The following is a 15,129-nucleotide window of genomic DNA, read 5'->3' as shown; positions in this document are numbered from 1 at the left end:
CAGAAGGGCCTGTGACTCTGGCGCTCTCATTTGAAACAATACCAAAGCCATTACAGTATGATAAAGATCAATGGCTCTGGGCTTTTTATTATCCTCTGTTCTGTTTTTCTTACCACGCGCGCAGATTTTCAGGTGTGCACAGCTGCAAGTTCAGATAGTTTGTGACACAATGATTTGCACATGTTGAAACCAATGTATGATATAGCTGTTGATTTGCTCGGTTTCCCCTCCTGCGACCAATCCTTTTTGTATATCCAAACACGATGCTGGGTGTTTCCAAATTCAAATGTTATTTTATAAGCCTTGAAAATACTGCTTGGCTGTTATGTATTACATTACAAAATGCACAAAGCAGGTGCAGTATTTTTGATATTTTCCAGCACTGGTGCTTTTTTTTTTTTTTTTTTAAAACTCCATAAAGCATTTTTATCTCAGACTGTAAACAGAGTGGGTTTTTTCCCTCTTCCAGAGATTCTGAAGGTAATAGCTGCTCTGCTGAAGAACTCTCCCCCCTCTCAAGAGAGCATGGAGGTGCGCAGGGTCTTTCTGTCAGACATGATCAAACTGTTCAATAACAGTCGAGAGAACCGCAGGTAAGAATCGGACCGATTCAAAGGATAGAGAAGTACATCACACGTCAGCGCACGCTGCGTTTAGGCGCCCGTGGGATTCGCCACCTCCTCATTTGCTGCCGTTTGTTTTCAGGAGCCTGCTGCAGTGCTCGGTGTGGCAGGAGTGGATGCTCTCTCTGTGCTTCATCAACCCGCAAAACAACGAGGAGCAGAAAATCACAGAGATGGTGTACGCCATCTTCCGCATCCTGCTCTACCACGCCATCAAGTATGAGTGGGGCGGCTGGCGAGTCTGGGTGGACACCCTGTCCATCACGCACTCCAAGGTCAGCTCATTATATCCCCGCACACAGAGCTCACACACAGCTTTGTTTATCTTTCTCTACAAACTTCTTCCATTTCCTCGTCTGTTTTTCTTTTTAACATCTTACCATTATCTTTCTGTAGCAAACACACTCACCGTCTTGCTGAAGTATCGTCAGCCTTAAACACTCACAACATGACTGTAACCACAAGCCTCTTCCTCCTTTTCAATTCCTGCCAAACAGAAAGCAATGATCATTCAAAGCAATCAATTCTCCCACCCATGTCTTTACTTTCAAATGTGACACAACACAATTCATCAAATAAAAGAATCACGCAGCATTATCATCTCGCCCGGTTACTTTCAGCAGAGGCGAGCGGGGTAATTGAACCTTGCGTCCCGGTGCCCATCAGATAAAGCTATGGAAGCTATATAGTGATTGTAATTTAAAAGCTAGTTTCAGTATAAACCAATTGGAAAGAATCCCTTCAGCCTTCCCTCTCTGTGTTTATGTATAGCGTCTCTTTCTTTCACATCACACAGATAAAAATAAACTTCTGGCACGTTTTATTTCCAAAACCTGAATTCAAAATACTGCTTTAGAAATTCAGTGTTGATATCATATTGCGCTCCTCTGTTCCAGAGCAGTGAAGTAATTGAGGCTGGTGTCAGATTGTGGTCTGGGGGGTTTTTAAGCCTGGCAGATTGAAAGTTGAGTTAAAGAAGTGCTCGTGATATGAGACGCTTCACTTTAGCCTGGAGTGACGGGTTTCATCCAACAGGGGGCACAGAAAGACTGCCAGGGAGATCAGCGGCATGTAGGCTGCTGTGTGTGTTGGATGTGGGGTGTTTTAAAACTCCCACACATCTGAACACTGAAGCACAATGATAAGGACTCAAGAAGAAGAAAATATTGGTCAGCATATTGTAGAAGAGTGTCAGTGAAATTCTGAAAAGGTAACACACGTATGCACAACAGCAGATGCTGCTGCAAGCTTGAGTGGCTTGAGATATTTCAAAAAGAAATAGACTGCTGGGGAGCGTGAAAAATACTAATGCTAATATTTTATTTTATTTATTTATTTATTTTTTTACAATAGGGATAAACTCTAGTTTTTTTCTTCCCCCCACAATGTGGTGTAATTGCAGCAAGATTAATGCTGTTTCTTCTTGACTGAAGTTAGTTGTTCCTGCTGAATTTCACCCTTACAGTGCGTGAATAAACCCATGCACTTGTACAATGTGACACACACACACACACACAAATACACAAAGGGCCAGGGACTGCCTCTGAATCCAACTTGAAGCAGGTCCCACCAAGATGCATGCATCTGCTATAAAAAAAGCTAAAGAAACTCAATTGCAATTTTATTGTCCCGTTTGATAGATTTCCTGCCACCTTTGTAGCACCAAAGCTGTTTGTCACTGTTGCTATCTCCTCCCACTGCTGCAGGGCTGTGTTTGTGCGCGCGATTGTAGTGCGTTTGTGCGTGCACACGCGTGCGTCTGTTGTGAGTTACCAGGCACATTTTCTTTTTGCCCTCCTTCTCTCTCGAGTTCTAGCAAGCCCTTCTCTCTGATCACATTGAATATTCATGGGAGCTGCGCGAGAACAATCAGAGAAACAAGGCCTCATAAATACAACCAGCCCACCGGGAGCCTCTTGATAAGCGCATATATGCATTCACACATATTTGCACACCTCCTCTTTACAAAGACTTTTTATGATTGAGTTTGCCTTGTGTAAAACACGGTAAAATTGTCAGTTTGATTTGTAGAGTGATGCTGTACTTGAAGCTGAGCACGGTCTGAAAAGTTGTCTGTGACTCGCACTGAAACTACTTTTTCTATTGATGCAGGATGGCTTTAAAAAATATTAGACATTACACACAGAGTTTTATTATCGTTTACAGGCTCTAATACACAGGAATTTCTGTCTAGCTATAAAAGTTTTTTTTTAAAAATTATTTTTTGAATGTAAGTGTCTTATCTGTGATCTGAGTATTGGCTGTTCAGATTTCTGGCTGATGGAGTGGGATGAGCAGCAGCATGTCTGCTTTTTACCTTTTTTGTTCTTGTGTTAAATTTGTGGGTTTTTCCTGGCTCAGAGTGGGTGTTTGGGTGAATGATCACTGTGTACAGTAAAAGCACAGAGTCTGTTGAATTTTTACACATATCTTGTCACTCTTTTGGCTGCACGATAAAATGATAAACAAGAGGTTCCTTTGGGGCTGTCTAGAACCAGTTTGTAGGAAACCAAAAATTCTTTTATGCAGTTAAAAAAAAAAAAAAAAAAAAAGGTGGTTTGTAGATAAAATAAATTGTCTTTTTTTGTGATATCATTCATTTACATGCTAGACACCTCATCACTAGGGACAGATATTGTTACTGTGCTATTTGTGCCAGTGCTGCTTATTAATATTTTTAATAATGACTTATGGCTATTTTTGACATATTGGCGAGTTTGCCGACAGCACAGCTGCTCCATAGGAAGTAAAAGAGATGACTTTGTGTTACCTTATTTAGCAGTAGTATATACATTCCCCTTTTATTTGCAGACATTAGAGATACAATGCTTACTAACAAAGGTAACTACAAATATTGTATACCTGCTGATATTCTAATTTTCATATTTAGAGTTTGAGGAGACGATATAAGAAAAAACTATTTGCATTAAGTTGCTGTGTGTATAGTTTCCCCACACACACGTCTGTGTTTGTGTGTTCATATGTGCATTTATTCACATCAATCATTGGTGTATCTGCGCGAGTGTCTCTAAGTAGACAGATGTTTCTGCAGGTGGGCACGGTGACACAACAGCCCTCCCACTCTCTGCCCACATAACCCACCCAAGGTGCCCCTCATCCGTCTCTGCACACAAATCAGTTTGAGAACGACGAGTTCTCCGAAAGGGAGAGATCAGGCGTGAAGGTCCCGATGTCCTTCACACTTCCACTGCTGGCTATCGTCATCACCTGCCAGACTTTTCACCACAAAGATGGCGATAAGCAGAGAGGAGCAAAGATATCTCTGACATAATTTAATACGCATTAAGGTATTAAAATTCGCTCAAACCCCAAGTGTAATAATTTAGTCTGTTTGAGTTTGTCATGGGGTGCTAAACATCACAGGAATAGTAGTTCAGCAAAACAGTCTTTGCCTTCTGGGATTATTAAGACACACACACACCTGACTCAAGCTGTTGTTCTTGGCAAAGAGTTTTGAGAGCGATCCAGTGACGACTGGACAAAGGAAGAAAGTGAGGATCCAATGCTAGATAAAGAGCTGTGCATCAAGTGTTGTCGAGGTTATCATAGTTAACATTTTGCACATTTCCAGCATTCATATATTTAAAATATTACATATTACAAGATATATATTGTATGAAATTAATGATAACCAAATGGTGGAGATCCAAAGTGTTTTTCTGACTTTTAGTGCAAGTTACTGCACGCTATGGAAGGATCTTTCTACAAGCTTATCTTGTTATGGTTGTAATAAAAAATAAAAATGAAGCCTATCTGCATTAGCCTCGATCAGCAGGGCAGGACAAAACTAAGAAAAGTTTTAACAAGAAGTGAGAAAAGAAAGTACTGTGAACAGGAGAAAAACTGCATGGAGACTTGCAGTAGCAGATGACATTGATTTTGGAGAAGGAATTGCATTTAGCAAATCGGATTACAGCCACGCTGCCCTCTCCATTTCCCCCTTGTTTTGTGGTCACTATCTATCTATCGCCAATCTAAATGGGGACTCCCAAGCTCCTACCATGGGGGTCCTCTCAAGATCAGCGCTTTGCACCGCTCTCTTACTGTAACAGGTTGTCGTTTTTATTCAGAACTTGTGAAAACTCTGCAAAAATTTCCTTTCTTTTTTAGAAGTGCAGTTAAGAATATTTAAATAGTAATAATAAAGAAAATGTCCAAGTATTATTGTGTACAAAAAACACAAAGTTGTCCAAGTTGGGTTTTGTTTGTGTTCGAGTCTTGAGGCATTTCAGATCTTTTTCTAGGATCTGGCTGTGCTGCATCCACTTAATTCCATGTTACCTGTCACATTAGAAAAGCCCACCATGTTTTTGTACATTACCATAGCATTTTTCCATAACCCACTGAGGCCAGACTGAGTCTTGGAGTAGAATGAAATTAGATTAGATCAGCGCTGATGTCCTAGCCACCCAAGGCAGTTTCTATATTTTGTAGCGAAGCTAAACGCTCTTTCAAAAACCACAGAGACATATACTACCTCTGTCTAATGGTAACTGGATCTGTTACAGAGCCCCATTTAAGGCCGGCATACATCATCTTAATGTACAGACTGCATCCTGAATCTATGACGTTATGTGCTGAGCTGCTTGCCTACATAATTTCCATAGCGGTGCACTCTGAATGCAGCCTTTTAATTGCTAAAAATGCTAAATGTCAAATTAAGCTCAAACTAATGGGGTAGAAGGTCTTGCTGTGTGATCAGTGGGAAAGCGGGAGGAAGGAAGAAAGAAAGAGACAGACTGCTGGTGCATTTAGAACGGGCTGTGCACTCAGAAAACAGCTATGGATTACCAATCACTGCTTCCCACTACAGAAGATTAATGAGCACCCATGTAGCAGGCTAATTTAGAACAATAACGCCTAATTAATTACAAATAATCAGCTTCTTTCTCCCCCCTCCCTTTCTTCCACTCTCAATGACTCTCTTTCTCCTTTTGCAATTTCTTATTTTTTTTTCCTTCCTTTTCATCTCCAGCGTTCCCATGTTCTTTGTTTAGATCTCACTCTCTCTCTTTCTCTCTCCTCCTATCCAAATAGCCTCAGGTAAAAAAAGCAGCAAAGTGGGTCTAGTTTCACTCACACAGCAGACCCCCCCCCTCCTCTCCACCTACAACCCATCTTTGACTTTCTGTCCTCCAATCCCAGTGATTAATGCAGGGTCTTAAATTAGGCGTGGGAGGATTTGCCGATGCTGGACACGCACTCAGCGCAGCTAGGAGACACACACTAATAGTGTCTACCGCTAATCTATGACTGCTTACATGGATGGGCTCTTCCTCAAATGCCACTGCAGACTATTGTCGTTATAGACTAGCAGTCTAGTATACCTATATCAGATGGTAAGAAGACTGATAGAGGTTAATAGGCCGTGGGCAGCTGCATGTAAGAGAGGGAGAGAGAAAGTTTTAAATATGCCACAGTTAGCCACAAATGGTCCCAGTTTTCAAATATTATAAGAAGCACACAACAAACAGGCAGTTTGAGGATATCGTGCTTCCATAATTTGGGGTTTGCTGTTTGTTGGGACATGAGGAAATAAGCAGAAAATGGATACAGTGGATAAGTGGCTGGATGGGTTTTATGTTCATTTATATACAGAATAAGTACAGCCCTAATAACATGGTCAAATTATTTTCACGGTTACAACACGCTTTTTTCCAGCCTTACTGAGATGTTTAGATTTCCTATAGGACAGATGTTTCTAAATTCTTTTACAGAAGTATCCCCCCCCCCTCCCTTTAAAAAAAAAAAATGTTTAAATCCATGTAAAATGCCTGATTTGAAGTCTCCAAACAATTTGGCTGCAGCTGTGTTGGCGTTTTTGGGCTAAAAGCAACCAAATTTAGGTAACTAAAAGTGTGGCTGTGGCTCAGAAGCACATTATCGACTAATCGGAAGGCCGGTGATTTGATCTCTGGCTGCTACAGTCTATATGCCAGAGTATCCTTGGGCAAGATACAGAACCCCAGTTTGCTCCCAATGGCTTCATCTGAGTGTGAATGTTAAATGCACAAAAAGAGCTTGTGTGAATGTGTGTGAATGAAACATGTTGTATAAAGTGCTCTGAGTGCTCAAGTAGAATAGAAAAGCAATATAATAAGGCCCAGTTCATTTAGCATATTTGGGTGAAAGGGAAGTGATATCAGGTTATCAGGTTAGCTGCTAATTAGTGAGAAGTACGATGCAAATAAAATACTGCGGTATCAATCACCTGGACTGGAGCGCATTTCTTACATGGGGCTCATTTGTACAGTTAACTTTGGTGCAAGCCATGCTGTGTGTGAGATAACTATGAGGTATAAAGTAAAGTAACTTTTTTTATTTGTCAAAAAAACCAAGTAGTTGTTCTCCAAATGTTGATTCTGTTCATCTGGACGTAGCGTTTTCTGTGGGAGAAATGTTTCGTCACTCATCAGTGACTTCTTCAATCTCAGCTGACTGCAGGTTTCTCCATCTTTGGAGATTTACTTACCTGGATGATTGACCATGCATCAAGACAAACTAAGTAGTTGTTGTTTTAGCAGAGTGGGGATTGGCTCACTTTGTGGCTGGCAAGACATGAATATCTGATGACCTGCAGTTTTTGGTTGCTTATTGAGGAACAGATCTCACTGGATAATTTCAGTGCTAAATAGGCTCATCATCATTCTTATTAGTAATGGTATCACTGACATGTGCATATTAATACATATTTTGCTTTAAACATTTTAGTGTGTGTTATATTGGCCTGCTTATTTCCTTATTCACACAGAATCATCAGTGGATGGACTGCAATAAGCCAATGAACCAGTTTTTATCATCAAACTAGGCAAACGGAGCAGACTGATAAAGTGTGTTAACAGTACGACATTAGTTTTTCTAACATCACATGTTTTGTGTTTGCAGGTCACCTTTGAGCAACACAAAGAGAATCTGTCCCGTATGTTCCGTCAGTACCAGCATCAAGAGTCCACCGGCACGATTCGCTCCATCTCTGGTGTCAGCCAAAGCTCTGAGACTATGGAATGTGTTAATGGGCCACCTGCAGAGGAAACCGCTCCCTCCACTGTCATTGAGCTGACTGTGGACAAGCTGTCCCAGAAATCCCCTGATTCAGCATCCAGTTCCACCATTACTTCCAGCCTGCTGGAGGTTGATGATGAAAGGGGACAGGCATCCATCACTGTGTCCAACATCCTGGCCGGGGCCAAAGACGAAGAACAAGAGCAACAGCAGCTGGTGGAGGAGTCTACCAGAGATAGCTCGGGTGTCAGAGAGGAGACGCAAAAAGGTGCTACAGAGCAGCCGAGTGAAGACGTCAACAAAGAGAAAGCACAGACTCCTACTGGAAAAACTGCACAACATGAAACGGCTGACACAAAAGCGGTGGACGAGGGTAAAGTCTCTGCACCATCTGGTAGCGATGATGCACAGACACCTGTAACAGATGATGAAAAATCTGAAAGTGAACAGAACAAAGGTGACTCGTCAAAGTCAATGACAGAAGACTCTTTAAATGAAGCAGAGGCTGAACCGCCAGCAGCTTCAGAGCGAGAAAACAGCGTGCTCGGTGTAGCTTCCGTCCTCAATGAGGACCAGGTTGACGTGTCATTTGTTAGCGACCAGGTCCATCCTAGCGATGCTGATGACAGCCAAGAGGAGTCCTCTTATGCTTCTGCTGCCACCGGAGAGGAAGGTGGGGAAGTGAAGAAGGACGAAGACGAACAAAAAGATGGGGGTGAAGAACAGGAGCTGAATAAGGAAGAAGAAAAAGTTGAGACACAGGAAAGTGAAGTGAAACAGACGCCTTGTGTGGAAAGCCAGACTCCTCCAGCTGAAATACCTGAGAAAAGTGTCACAGAACCACCTAAAGAAAAAGCTGGCGATGAACAGTCTTCCTCCATAGCTGAAACTACTACTACAAGCCAGCAGCCCTCAGACACCACACCGCCATCTACAGCCCAGGAGGTTACAGCGGCATCAGACTCCACTGCAGATGTCCAGCCATCAGAGACCAGCGGTGCCACTGGAGAAGAAACCCCATCTGGTGCCGCTGACAGTAGCACCACCTCTACCAGCTCCGACACTCAGAAGGGTGCAGAGTCTGTCAGCAAAACCAAAGAAATCAAAATTGCCAGACTGGACGTGTCCAATGTGGCCTTAGACACCGAGAAACTTGAACTGAAGGAGACCTCTGCAACAGTATGCAATCCACCCCCTTTTTTTTAGCACTTATGTGTTACTCAGTTGTTACAATAGTTTATTATAGTTTAGGTGTTACACAAAATTGAGCGTTTAAGTTTCAAAGTGTTTTGTCAAAGGTTCGTGTCACATTAAAACGTATGACGTTTGGCTTCCATATTTCTGTAGGAAACAAGCCAAGGTCAGTCAGCAGCTGCTGCATCAACAGCCACAGGAAGTTCTTCAGGCCAGCCAACAGACAGCAGCACCCCTGCGCCTCGCTCCACCATGTTTCGCATCCCAGAATTCCGCTGGTCCCACATGCACCAGCGTCTCCTCGCTGACCTGCTCTTCTCGATTGAGACAGATGTCCAGATGTGGAGAAGGTAGGACGACAGTCCGCGGGCTCTGATTTTATTAATGCTTCAATAAACAGAAACATGGATTTAAAGATTTTTTGAGGAACATGCAGAAGTTTTATGGGTTTTTTTGTTTGTTTTTGTTGTGATTGACTCAATTTAGCATAAAGACTGGAAAGTGAAAAAAAATACTGGTTTACTGTCTTGTTCAGAAAATTACGAGTTAGCAGGCTTTTAAAAACAATGTAACTCTAAATCTGTAATTGTCAGAATGGTGTAATCTTATCAAATTGTAGAGCAAATAAGTGAGTTTTTCAGTCATTCTTTATCGAAATTGGTTTGTAACAGATCCTGAGCTAGAAAAGTACATTAGAACTGTGCAATGGGACCAGATATTAAAGTGTCTGAATAAAAGAAGAACAAGCCACATAGCTTTACGCTGTGTGAGTGTGACTTGAGGTGAATTTAGAGGTGCCTTAACCTCCCGAACTCTTCCACGACACGCATTTTTAATTTCTCTTTGATATTTGGTTACATTGGGGCCCGATGAATGTAAAAACAAAGAATTACCAGATTTTATTTTATTTTTTTACCTTTTTTTTGTTTTTAAGAAAAATGAGAGCCACATATGAGGACATTCGTTTAAAATTTTGATAGAACAGTGGCAGTATAATGTCCTCATAAGTGGATATCAGGCCCATGTAGAGCAAAATTGAGTATTTTGGTCTAAATAACCCAAAATGTGATGTCCACATATGTGGACGGCAGGTCCTAGGACGTTAATACTTCATTGCAATAACTAAAACCATCTTCTTGTCTTTTGCCTTTTAGTCACTCCACAAAGACGATTCTGGACTTTGTAAACAGCAGCGAGAATGTGGTGTTTGTCCACAACAGCATACACCTCATATCCCAGGTGGTGGACAATCTCGTCATGGCTTGCGGAGGCATTTTACCTCTGCTCTCAGCTGCCACATCTTCCTCCGTGAGTCCTTCGCTGCACGTGTGATTTTACGTTTGTATTTGTGTGGCTGTGGCTCCGGTCACAGGAAGTTATCCATCCACATTGACCTTTCCCCAATCACATTAGACTACAGTTAGCTGCTTCCTAACAACGTTAGTTTGTTTTAGTCCTGTCTGACCTCAGTGACAGCCGCTCTCTTGCACCATTCTTTGCTTCTGCCAATGACCTGACCGGTCTAAGGAGCGGGTTCACTTCCATTATAATTGATTTACATTCAGTTGCGTGGGCTCTGTAACCAGATTTCAACCTGAATGTGAAAAATTGCATTTTCACATGCCTTGATGTATTTTCAGTGCTGCACACGTTACGTATGTAACAACTTACTAACTGTGATAAATCACTGGTTATTCAACATAAGTCGAGGCTTCTGACCAGGGTAAAACCTGACTGTAATGTTACTTTTGAGAGAAAATGTTTAGCGAGGTTTCCTCATTATTACTTTTATTATTTATATATTTTTTCCTCTTTCTCTCTCTACTTTCAGCATGAGCTAGAAAACATCGAGCCCTCCCATGGCTTGTCAGTGGAGGCTTCGGTCACCTTCTTGCAGCGCCTCATCAACCTTGTGGACGTTCTTATTTTTGCCAGCTCGCTCAACTTCACAGAGATAGAAGCTGAGAAAAACATGTCATCAGGAGGCATCCTCCGACAGTGCCTTCGCCTCGGTATGCACGTTGTCATTATTCCTGAGCTTCTAACTAGCTTTATTTCTCTTGTTTGGTCCTCTGCTTTTTTTCTGTCTTGCTGAGTTTTTACATGTGTAGCTGGCTTTCAAGTGGATTTCCCACTTCTGTTTCATCCTTTTACTAACCCCACCCCTCATCCCCCTCCCGCTCATTGATCCACCTTACATCAGCTGGCAGCAGCCTTCTGTATTAGCCCCAGTCATGGCTCCCTACAGTGTTTTTGACCCTCCCTTCTGTATTCTTCCTCTCAATCTTCAGCTCCAGCTCCCACTCGGATCCCCCTCGCCTCGTTCACCCCGCTCATATCAGCCCTCTCTTATCTTGTTATTATAACCCTCCTGCATGGCAACACTTTAAAATGGCTGCTCGCATGATATAGTGAGTTGTTCATAATGGCCTTGGCTGTACTGTACTGCTGCGTAGCCCGAGGCCTTTGTCTGCCTTCTGTTCCAGGCTATTAAAGTTTCCCCTGACAGCATCAAAAGCCTAGCCTCACAATCACTGAATAAAAGATATTGAAAATCTTACATTATTCATTTAATTTTTTTTTCTTTTGCGGCACACCTTATCAACGCAGCATGCACAGATTAAAAATGAAAGTAGTACAGTATACTTTGTACTTAAGCTTTAAAAAAATTATTGAATTTTCTTTGGATATTTAATGCTGCACATTCAGGTATCTGTTTCTGCTTTTAAACACAGTCCAGCACACAAACAAAACGGCTGTCAAGAGGCCGACTTGTTATCTAAAAACGCTTGTTCCCTCTGATGTTGCTGCTGCTGCTGCTGCTGTGTGTGTTTTACAGGAAAACGATGCCACCATAGCACAGGTTCAGTTTTAGAAAGCAGCCGCTATGAAATGAATATTTGATGAGGTATGCGCTCCCCATTGCTGGCACCTAATCTGATTTTGGAAAACTGTAACAAGGTTTTAGCGTCTCCACCCCTCCCTCTCCTCTCTTTTTTTCTTCCTTTTATAAATGGTCGTATGAAAGAGTGGTCCTAATGGAAAAAGCGAGCCCATTTCCAGACGGAATAATTCCCTCCTTCGTAATCTAAATGCCTCAGAGTTAACATTTGTCAGTTGTCACGCTCTGAGCAGTGGAGGTTGGGAGGGGTCCAAAGAGGAGCAATACATTAAATTACAAATGTTAAGTGTGCCAGTTCTCAACCCACCTAAAGTTGTCGGACAACGAGGTTTTTTTTCGTCTTTTTTTTGTCCGTTGAAGGGTGTATCGCGCTGCCTACTCAGCATGTGCACACCCGGCAGTGTCATTTGTTATGGGAGCTGCACACAGTGGATGTGATTCAAGAGCACACCCTTGCACTATGACCTTGGGAGGAGAGGTGGAGCAGGCAAGAGTGAACGATGCTGCCAGAGTTGGCCAGAGCACTGACCTTGTCACGGCCCCGCTTTTTCTCTCCTGTTTTTGTCTCTCTCTGCTCGCTCCTCTCGCGGCTCAGTTTTACGCGTGCTTTTGTTGTGTTCGGAGGCTTGTAAATGCAAAGATTTAAAATTTTGTGTTCGCATTCCCCCCCCCCCCGACAATGATTTTATTTGTATGATGTCACATAAGATCTCTTTCTCCGTCCCTCCCTAGTGTGTGCTATCGCAGTGAGAAACTGTCTGGAGTGTCAGCAAGCCCAGTTTAAGAACGGCGCAGACAGCTCAGCCCGCAGCTACACAGCCATGCAAGGCACTTTGCTTGGAACAGCCAAGTCTGCATCTGCGCAGGCAAGTACTTGAAATGATCACCTTAACTTACATTTTCTGCTGTTTTAAATTCCTCTACCATCAAACGCAAAATAACATCATACTTTTCAGTGACCGGTTCCCACATTTGTGCCGATTATCTTTTGTATAACGCACATTTTTGTCCTTCTCCTGTCCTCAGTAGGCAACCAGAAGGCGCTTTGCCCTTTGTCCTGTTCACAAGTGTTATTGCATTAGCTCATATCTTATTATGTTACCACACGGGTTGCTATTTGTTACACTAGACTAAGCCCTTTGTCATTGCCCCTTTGATTTGATACAGTGACTTCCAGTAAAAGTCATGTTGTTCTTCCCTGAACCGGGTGTTAAACCTCATTTATAATGCAGTGGCTCTATAGAAAAGCCATTATGTTAAGGACACGGTCTCAGGAGGGATAGCTTCCCTAAGCTGTTAAACCTTAGCCTGCTCCTTGAAGGATTAATAAACACCCAGAACGGTGTAAACGTGCACGTGCGGTTTACACTTCCCTTGCAGGTAATAATACATTTCACATGATAATTGCTTGATTTTTAATGCGTGCATGCAGAGTCCTGTTGATGCTGTGACAGGTGGCATGTCTCCAGTGAGAGATTTAGACCGGCTGCTTCAGGACATGGACATAAACCGCCTCAGGGCTGTCGTCTTCAGAGACATTGTGAGTTTTCCCTCAGACACATTCGCATGCCTGTACACAGCACTCATAACGTGTATGAAATCACCTTTTCTAGCCTCCTCTAACTTCTGGTGCTTTTCAAAGAGGACGCACGTACAGATTGTTTAGTGTGTTGTTTGTTTCAGGAGGACGGTAAGCAGGCTCAGTTTCTGGCTCTTGCCGTCGTCTACTTCATCTCAGTCCTCATGGTGTCCAAGTACCGTGACATCCTGGAGCCCCACAATGACAAGAAACACCCTCATCGCTCCCAGTCTGCAAGGAGTACAGGTATACAGAACCTTTAAGAAAAAAAAATCATCAGACGCATTTATGTGCATCAGAATGAAGCAAGTTGTTGTTTTCAACAACTTGAAAAGGATCTATGAATCCTGACTTTTTCCTCTTTTCTTTTTCTTTTTTAATAAGTGGGTTCATGTACTGCATAGTGTTCGACTATAAAAAAACCCCCAAACAGCTGCTAATCATCTTAAAAATTGTGGAAGCACAGCAGTGCTGTTATTAAAGTTTGTGTATTTTTATTTGACCTGCAGATTGTTTTTGTGTGCGTTTCTCCTGATTGTGATTGTAACTTGTCATGTAAATAAATCACCTAATCACACACACATTCACACTGATGAACACATCAGGAGGAACCTGAAGTTCAGTATCTTGCCCAAGCAGGGATTGCTCTACCTCCTGAGCAGGGTGTATGCCACGAAGAAAGAAAAAAATAGTTCCATCATAATTCCTCTGTCCCCGCCCTCTGTTTTTGATACATTAAGCATTATTAGACAAGTGCCATGTAACTCAGTCAATTTTAAGAAAAGAGACATTTCTGCTGTGCAGCTAATATCTCAGTAACGGGTCAAATCTAGACGACAGTCCAGAAGAAAAATATGTAAATCAGGTTTTCTGATGGAATTGGATGCTCTTATTTGTTATTATTTATGTCCTCACAGATAGTGTTGCTGTTTCAGGTAGCACAGAAGGAGAGAACGGCTTCTCTCTGCGCCGGTATGATTCCGGCATCGGAGATGACCACACCTCAACTGCCGCAAGCGACGCAGATCTGTCATCCTCCGGTGGAACTCACGGTCCCGATGCCATTTCAGAGGCCTTGTCCACGCTGTCATCTGAGGTCAGACCTGCTCTGTCTGCTGACTCAAAGGGTAAAAATGTGAAGGACATTCTGCGCAGCCTGGTGAGCGCTCCAACTGATGATATCGTGGTGGATCCAAGCCTGTTGCCGCCAGCGTTCCTGGGAAGTGTGAGCGATGCAGCCAGAGAACCATCGCCACAGTTCCGCTCTTTTGATAGGTGAGGGTGTGAACATGGATTGACATACACTTAAAAAGCACATATGGTGTTTATAGTCTCAACGTTTGCATTTGACAGTTCCATAGGATTTTACTCCCAACATGACTGCGGGAGACCTTTGAAAGTTAAACCTTGAATGCATCTTTGCTTTATTTCCTCAGAGGGGGCTTTAGCAGATCTTGAAAAGCATTTAGTAACAAAAGCCCCTTTGGACTGGGAGTCTTTGTTGGTGACGACTTCTCTCTTTACTAAGGTCCTCACCTCATGCAGACTTCCTCCTTTCAAAAAACTGTTTTAAGACGGAGAAAAAGCTTTGAGGAAAGCTTTTGTCTGTCCCTGTTTAACAGTTATAAGGGGTTCCCTCCTTTCTTAAAGTAAAAAAAATATGTATATAATTTGCGTTATCTCCAGCGGTATGGGGTGAACAGTCAGGAGTAAGGCTTCAAAAGCAGAGCAGGGTACTGAAGTCACAGACGGGCTCAGGTGAGGGAGGATGGTTACTGGTCTGGTTTGCATTTGGAGCGCTGTTTCGC

At 42.6% G+C, this 15,129-nt stretch overlaps 1 protein-coding gene across 11 annotated transcripts in view; it reads left to right on the top strand.

Annotated features, from left to right (window-relative positions):
• The window catches only part of lrba (LPS-responsive vesicle trafficking, beach and anchor containing), a 175,428-nt gene that overhangs the window by 42,434 nt on the left and 117,865 nt on the right, over positions 1–15,129 (top strand). For 10 of the 11 annotated variants that reach the window (XM_084931659.1, XM_084931658.1, XM_084931657.1 and 7 more), the window contains exons 20-29: positions 470–593; positions 706–898; positions 7,530–8,825; positions 8,994–9,190; positions 9,995–10,148; positions 10,672–10,852; positions 12,475–12,608; positions 13,175–13,282; positions 13,426–13,567; positions 14,257–14,596. In XM_084931659.1, coding sequence (XP_084787785.1) covers positions 470–593; positions 706–898; positions 7,530–8,825; positions 8,994–9,190; positions 9,995–10,148; positions 10,672–10,852; positions 12,475–12,608; positions 13,175–13,282; positions 13,426–13,567; positions 14,257–14,596 — 2,869 coding nt within the window. The remainder of the gene's footprint in view (positions 1–469; positions 594–705; positions 899–7,529; positions 8,826–8,993; positions 9,191–9,994; positions 10,149–10,671; positions 10,853–12,474; positions 12,609–13,174; positions 13,283–13,425; positions 13,568–14,256; positions 14,597–15,129) is intronic. The other variant, XM_084931650.1, reaches the window with a different exon arrangement.

The sequence above is a fragment of the Perissodus microlepis genome, chromosome 6 (genome assembly GCF_051167445.1).
Source record: "Perissodus microlepis isolate ML-2025 ecotype Zambia chromosome 6, ASM5116744v1, whole genome shotgun sequence".
NCBI classification, from domain to species: domain Eukaryota; kingdom Metazoa; phylum Chordata; class Actinopteri; order Cichliformes; family Cichlidae; genus Perissodus; species Perissodus microlepis.
The sequence above is the reverse complement of the archived record's forward strand: the minus strand, read 5'-3'. Positions and strand labels throughout refer to the sequence as shown.